The 7703-nt window shown below is 42.2% G+C and overlaps 1 protein-coding gene across 2 annotated transcripts; it reads right to left on the bottom strand.

The window, feature by feature from the left end:
• Positions 1 to 882: 882 nt before the first annotated feature.
• Positions 883 to 4888, bottom strand: LOC125545054 (putative glycerol-3-phosphate dehydrogenase [NAD(+)] 2, cytosolic). Of its 2 annotated transcripts, XM_048708907.2 has the most exons (6): positions 4505 to 4888; positions 3693 to 4409; positions 2410 to 2631; positions 1822 to 2069; positions 1597 to 1736; positions 883 to 1312 (listed from the first exon to the last, which is right to left on the bottom strand). In XM_048708907.2, the coding sequence occupies exons 1-6, from the start codon at positions 4851 to 4853 to the stop codon at positions 1171 to 1173; spliced, it is 1818 nt and encodes a 605-aa protein (XP_048564864.1). In that variant the 5' UTR covers positions 4854 to 4888; the 3' UTR covers positions 883 to 1170. The 2 variants fall into 2 exon arrangements, with proteins under 2 accessions (XP_048564864.1, XP_048564865.1); XM_048708908.2 differs by having other exon boundaries at positions 3693 to 4623.
• Positions 4889 to 7703: the final 2815 nt, after the last annotated feature.

Genomic DNA, 7703 nt, shown 5'->3' on the forward strand with positions numbered 1-7703 from the left:
TCTACCCTCATGAGTTTGTGAACTTAAAAATGTATAACTATGTACTACTGTTTATGACTATGTGTTGATGTTTTCATGTGTTGTTATTTACAAGAAAGTGTTGATGTTTTATAAAATGTGGTGTGTTTATGATCTCTTGTTGTTTATAAGTATGAATTGATGTTATTATGTGTTGTTGTTTATAAATTATGATTGTACCTTGTTGTTTTTGATTATGTGTCGCTCAAATTGATGCTATGCAAACATGGGTATTTTTACCCGTGGTGCCCATTTACTCTGTCGGGTGACGGATATGGGTACCCACTAGCAACAGTTAGGAATCAGCCGGTTCAATCTAATCCTTTTCCTTGATAAATGCAGTTTTTTTGTCTGTTTTGGACATCAAAGCTTCTCTTCTGCTTAGCTAACAAAAATCTACTCTGCTTTGTTTCATTACACACGTTTAAAAAAATAGTTTTATTCATTTGCAATAACAAGTACATCACTCACGAGGAGGGGTACAATTTCACTCAAAAGCTCCTCAAACCAGTTCAAAGCTGTAGAAAATTTAGCTAGCTTAGCAAGTTCATGGGCAACCCTATTGACTTCTCTATTACAGTGCTCGAATCTACTAATGGAAAATTCACAAGCCAAAAAATAGGAATGGGATCGCAAACCAAAAAATAATAGAATCGTCAAACACTGCCACCGCTGTAGTTGCCCACGTTCTCTCTGTCCACTTACATCTATTCGCCTGATGACATCATGTCGGGTCCAACTTTGTAGGAAGACTAGTCACTGGTTATTGCAGTACATCACATTGGTTCTCGAAATGATAAAACCTGCAACTTCACGTCACATCTATTCGAGCAGGTAATTAAACTGTTGAAAAAATACAGGGTATATCATTCGAAGCATGATATGTGATTGTATTGTTTTTCCATTTCAAATAGGATACAGAATAATAGCATTATTAAATTGTTCTATATACACAAGATGGTGTGAACCACATCAAGCTACTAACACACTCAACACATCTTCCTCAAAATAGTCAACTAAAGTTTTTAACTGAACTTACTAGTGTTACAACAACAGCAGCAGAAGCAGCAGCCGCCGAATGGACAAGAGCACATAGGGCTTCGAAAACGTCTAGCGACTAATAGAAAGAAGGAAACCGATAGGAGAATCTGTCTAAGCTTTCACATCTCCATTTGGTTGACCAAGAATAGATGGTCGGTAAAGTGACTGCCCCCGTGCCATCTCAATTCTTTCACGCGGGTCACACATCGACTCATCTCTTATAGCCTGAAGAATCGACTCAGTAGGAAGTTCCCTGTGCACATGAGTAAACAAATCAACAGAGTTGATTATGGCTGCAAACTTTTACTAACGTACAATATAGCAACATCATACTGGAGTAGCAATTGGCCAGGAGAATGAACATATCTTTATGCCTACTGAGATAATTTGTTCTTATATCTGGGCAGTTACAGTATGTACTTGTTAAAAATGGATAAATCCATTAGAAAGTATTTTTGAAGCTAATTCAATAAAATTGCAATTGAACTATTTCACAAGGGCTTTTGTTATATCATGAAAAAGAAGAAGGATTATTACCTCTTGATCAAAATTTTATGAAGTGTTTTCAAGATGGGGCACATCTCAACTGGCGCAACAGATTTGTTGGCTTCTGGATGCATTACACTCAAACTATCCTGACTGAGAAGTTTATAAAATGCATCGACCGCAGAGACACCCTGAAATGAATTGTTAGCACAATTTAGTATGCCTTGAGGTTTGTGGTAGCAGTTGAAAGTTCGGACAACAATCAAAATGGCGAACCTGGATTGTCCCTTTGCCTTTTATGCTATCACCCATTTCCAGAGTCAGTTCCCCTTTAGCTAACTTATGCCCATACCATGCATTACGACCTTTCAACAACGTGACATAAGTGTCAGCTAATAACGGTCCAGCAAGTTTTTCGGGTTCTTCTTCCAGAAGGTGGGTGATGTAGATCATTTCAGATGTGCAAAGTGCAAAGTAAACAGACTTGCTGGTAGCACTCTCATTGGTTAGTGCTGCCACCATACCTGCAAGATAACACAATGTTCAGCAAACTAACTGAAGATTATGTCAATTAAAAGTAGAAGTACAATAGATATTTCAGCCTTTCTTGTCCATTGGATCTTTCTTCTGGATGTTGACAGCTAAGATATAACTGACTAGTGTATTTTTCCTCCTTGGGACACTGATTCGTTGGAATTAGTGCATTATAACATGATGCAAGTTAGTACTACCTATTGAGGACATTGTGTAAGACTGAGTGTGTTATGGTGGCAAACTAATCCAAAGTTTAGAAGTGTATGGCCTTTACAAACTTATAGTGGTCGAAATATGGCAAAAGTAGTGGGACATACGAACATAACTTACCAGCACCAATAGCGTACACATTTTTCAAACCTCCCATGACTTCATGAGTGATGAGATCACTATTATCCCAGACAATAAAATGAGGCTGCCTCAAAAATTTAGCAAGAGGTTTCCTCCATTTGTCAGTTCCACAAATACGAGCATTCGCATATTCTTTATTATATATTTCAGACGCGATGTTAGGGCCACCAAGATATAGAATATTATCCAATGGAACCTTAGCTGCAATAAAATCAATAATCCGTAAGTCACATGCAGAGTTAAATAGGCAAAAGGAAAATGCTGGAAACAAAGCATGACACTCAGCACACACCACTCTGAAACTAGAGTTCTGAACCGAGATCAACAACAGTTGAACAAAATGTTGCATTTTTTTGGTGTGTAGAAGCATGAAAATAGAGTAAGGAATTCATTCAGGAAGAGCCTGCTAATCTAAACACATATAATGACTAGGAGCATTCATAAGCAACAGAAAATACGACCAATTACTTAGCTGCAAGTTCAATAATTAGTTATATCCCCTCTATACGAAACTTACAGAAGGTTACATAGATCTTAACCTTTACTCTTATACTCTTATAAATATTTGAGTTTGTGGCGGTCCATTCACCCACAGATATTACCTCTGAAGTCGCCAAGAAATTAATTGCCGCAATTATAATATATTTGTAGAAGAGATATGTCTCATAATCATTTGATCAGTTGATTCGATTGATGTAGATTTTGAGATTTTTTTTATTTGCACAAAGTTAGGGACTAAGAGGACATAAGCAGTTAGACAAGTCATGCAATGAAAAAAACTTCTATAGTAATGCACAAGCATCAACTTCCATAGCAGCATACGAGTATTTAGCAAGCCAAGGCAATGAATTCAGTTAAACATTACAGTATAATGCAATGAGCAAAAAAGCATTTTTGGATATATTTTTACCAAGAACCATGTACGGATTTATCTTCTACAATTCCACATCAATATTTTGTCAGCAACGCAATCGGTTGCATCCAATTTTTTTTATCATAATTCATGATGACATTTCAACCAAAGTTTGATAACTGTCTGTCATAGTTATCAGGTACTCCTACCAGATTAAAAAGGCTGATAGGCGATAGCTACAAATTTGTACCCATGGAGGGGAACCGACACCAACAATTGAGGGCAAACAGCAATCCACCAAGTACAGAGGACAACATCAATCCACCATCAACAGAGGACAACATCAATTCTTCAGTGAAGAAAGAAGAATAAATTACGATTGGGCGACAAAAAGTTATAGGAAACTCACTTGCTTTGCTAATCATCTGTGTCGGAGTTATGATCCGCGGCACCGGATCCAGGGATGCTTCTATCCCTTTGGTGAGCGAGATGATGACTGGGGCATTAACCCTCTCCTTCCAGTACCTCCCAATCTCCCCAAACACAACCCTCGTCTCCGTGGACGGCAGGCCGTTGATGACAATGTCTGCGTCCCAGACGGCCTCCTGCAGGTTGGTGACGACCTTGAGCGGGCAGAGCGGGGTGTCGATCATGTTGAGGCAGAAGCCGTCCCTGAGTATCTCGTCGGCGTAGAGCGTGCGGTCCCCGAGGCGGCCCTCGACGTACTTGAGGTAGGCGCATCGGCGGATCAGGCGGCGCAGGACGTCCTCGCGCGCGTTGATGACGTTGAAGAGGTGCTCGGCCGTGGCGCGGTCGACGGCGCGGCCGGGGCGGCGCCAGATGCGGAGCTGCACCTTGTCGCGGAGGTGGCCGTAGGCGTCCTGCAGGAGCGCGCAGAAGACGCTGCCCCAGGCCCCGGCCCCGACGCCGACGATCCGGAGCGGGTCCCCGTCGGCCTTTCCCATCACCCGCCGCAGCTCGTCCACCTTCTCCTCCACGGCCCCATTGGCGTGCCCGTTCGACGCGGGGCCCCCCGCCGCGTGCGCCCCGTCCTCCGCTCCGCCCATTGCTTCTCGCCGCAAGCAAAACCAAGGCCAGCCGCGCAAGCCACCACTACATAACCTGTCTGACTCGTTCGGTTGTTCCAAGGATGGGCAGGCAGGTTATAAACTAACCGGGAGGAAGAAGACGGGAAAAGGACGCAATTTGCGTGGGTCTGGCCGCCGAATTGCGACGGGGGTGACGCGGGGTGTCGGCCGGAGAGACCGAGGCGGGCCGCGGCTTGCCTGCCCGAGCGGCCGGCGGTTGGTGGCGCGGTTTCGCTCGCCGGTCGGGCGTTCCTCGCGTCGAAAGCGAGGTGGTGGGGGATCGGAGAATTTCTTTTCTTTTCTGGGATCCGCCGCGTCACGGCGGAGCGGGAGGTGGCAGGTGGGTGAGCGGAGCCGGGGCGCGGTAAGAAAAGAACCGGAGGGGGTAGGCGGGACGGATTCGAGGAGCCGGAGGTCGCACGGACGGTGACGGACTGATGATGGTGGGTTGGTGATGGTGTCGGATTTGGGTAGTATGCCATGGCGGACCTGGCGCCGAGCCGTGGCGTGCCCTGGCACCGGCGCCAGATCCCCCACCGTTCGGGGGCGCGTGCGTCGGGCGTGTGGCGACCACGTCCAGTCAAAGAACGCACGGTGATTTTGATTGTTATATAGGGGAAATTTTGATTGTATGTACTGTATAAACTTCTACTGGACCACTGATATTATTCTAATATTTGGATTATAAACTCGAAAACACATATAATTTGTAGAGTATCATAATTGTGTTGACCATTATATCAAGAGCATGTCAAGTTCAGAACATCACGTTTTGTGTTTCAAAGGGTTCAAGTAAGAGTTTATGCAAGAGATAGCCTTACTGGTAAGTCTTCACCGCCATAGTGCCCGACAATAGAGGACAAATTTAAAAGGCACTTCATTTTTAAATTTTAGACATTGTTAGTTTCTTAATGCTTACAACCGACATCTTTGATTCAAAGGATTTCTCATGTAGTTTTGGAGAATTCTATCCTTAGAATTTTCTTTGCAACTTAACCACTTATTCACCCAAGAAATAATTCTTCATCACTTATTCATCCAAGAAAGAATATTGTCGGCTAAAGGTTGCGCAGTAATTCGAGAGACTTTTCAATAACTCTGCAACTCATTTGAGCTCGAGGTGAATAGTAAATTCTGAGGAAGAAAAAAGATTGAAAAAAAAATTCAATGCAAACTTTGACAAATGTTCTCGGTGCTTGAAAATTTTCACCCCGAAACAACATTCGTGGAAGCCATAGCAAAAAAATCAGCACTCCAAAGGTACTTTCGAGCATTACTTTTATTTTTTTACCACGACTTCTAGAAATGTCATTTTATGATGAATTTTGTAAGCACACAAAACATTTTTCAAAGTTTACACCCAAAAGATTTAGAATTTTTTACTTTTTTTATTTTACTGTTCATTAGGGAGCATTTGAGCTCAGGAGTATATACTCCGCGTCCCAACTTAACCAATTATTCACCCAAGAAAGAATTCTCCATCCTAGCTAAGAAGTGGTGCCCGAGTAAGGCGTTTCGGTGCCTAGGCTCATCTGCACCCGGTTAGAAACAAATTAAAAAAAACCTACTTTTTGTGTGGTAGACAATTTGATGCGTGAGCTCGCTCCAATTTCAAGTCATTTGGACATCTGAGGAGCTCTCAGCAAAAAAGACAAATCGGACCAAAACAGTAATGAACAGTAAACATTTTTACAGACCCTCAATTTGTCTTTTTTGCTGAGAGCTCCTCTAATGTCCAAATGATGTGGAAAATGGAGCAGACCTCACGCATCAAATTGTCTACCGCACAAAAAAATTGGAATTTTTTGAATTTTTCTAGTATTTCTTTTGATTTTTTTCGTTAGCGCTGGTGCAGATGAACTCGGGTGCAGAGATGGATTTTCGGTGGTGCCCTGGTTACCAAACCTCATCTCCCTATTCTCATAGATACCTCTGATCAAAAACCATTTAACTAGAACCCCACATTACTACAAGAATGCCTAGCAGTGGCGGACGGCAAAAGCCCAGCAATGGCGGACAAGGCTCTCAGGGGCGCCCGTCATTGACCTCCAGCCACTGCTAACATGGCATCAGTGACGGTCACGTGCTCGCCACTAGTAAAAACTCTCTAGTGGCGGTCCTACCTAGATGCCCGCCACTGGTGAAAGTTGTAGTAGTGGCGGGCGGATTAGAGCATTCGCCACTGAAAGCTTAGTCATGCAAATAAAAGTTTTCGCAGTCATGGCAATATTTTTGATGCCACATATAGGTTTTGCATAATACCCATATCAAAAATTACAATACGCTGCGACATTACATTGATTGCGATAAGAAATTACAACACATTGCATCATACATTAACCACTAGCTATTTGTTATCAATCATGACTAAAAATGCACCAACTAATTGTTGTCATCCTAGTAGCTAGCTACCCAGCATATGGTAGTCAAAACACAATCGACAATACAAACATCCAGTAGTTAATTAGTACCAAACATGACAAGTACTAGGACCTACTATCTTTTAGAAAAAATGAAAATAATAGAAAAACCCCTGCATCTCCATGGTGGAGCACACAGATCCACCGATCTTCAATTTCTGGTCTACACTTATTCAATATTTGCATCCATCCATCAATTTTAGTGCGTCCATCCAGTAGGGCTGAAGTCGAGTATGTGCTACTTCTTGAGCTTGCGTTGGTTTTTTCCTTGAAGAGGAAAGGGTGATGCAACAAAATAGAGTAAGTATTTTCCTCAGTTTTGAGAACCAAGGTATCAATCCAGTAGGAGACAACGCACAAGTCACCGAATACCTGCACAAACAATCAAACAACTTGCACACAACGCGATAAAGGGGTTGTCAGTCCCTTCACGGTTATTTGCAAAAGTGAGATCTGGTAGAGATAGATAAACGGTAAAGTAAATATTTTTGGTATTTTTGGTTTATAGATCGGAAAGTAAAAGATTGCAAAAAGAGTAAAACAGAAACTAATATTGTAGATTGGAAACTTTTATGATGGAAAATAGACCCCGGGGCTATAGGTTTCACTAGAGTCTTCTCTCAAGATAGAAAATAATACGGTGGGTGAACAAATTATTGCTGAGCAATTGATAGAAAAGCGCACAGTTATGACGATATCTAAGGCAATGATCATGAATATAGGCATCACGTCCGTGTCAAGTAGACCAAAACGATTCTACATCTACTACTATTACTCCACACATCGACCGCTATCTAGCATGCATCTAGAGTATTAAGTTCATAAATAACAGAGTAACGCATTAAGCAAGATGACATGATGTAGAGGAATTAACTCAAGCAATATGATGAAAACCCCATATTTTCATCCCCG

Source organism: Triticum urartu, chromosome 3A, assembly GCF_056163025.1.
Source record: "Triticum urartu cultivar PI428250 chromosome 3A, HENAU_Tu73, whole genome shotgun sequence".
NCBI lineage: Eukaryota > Viridiplantae > Streptophyta > Magnoliopsida > Poales > Poaceae > Triticum > Triticum urartu.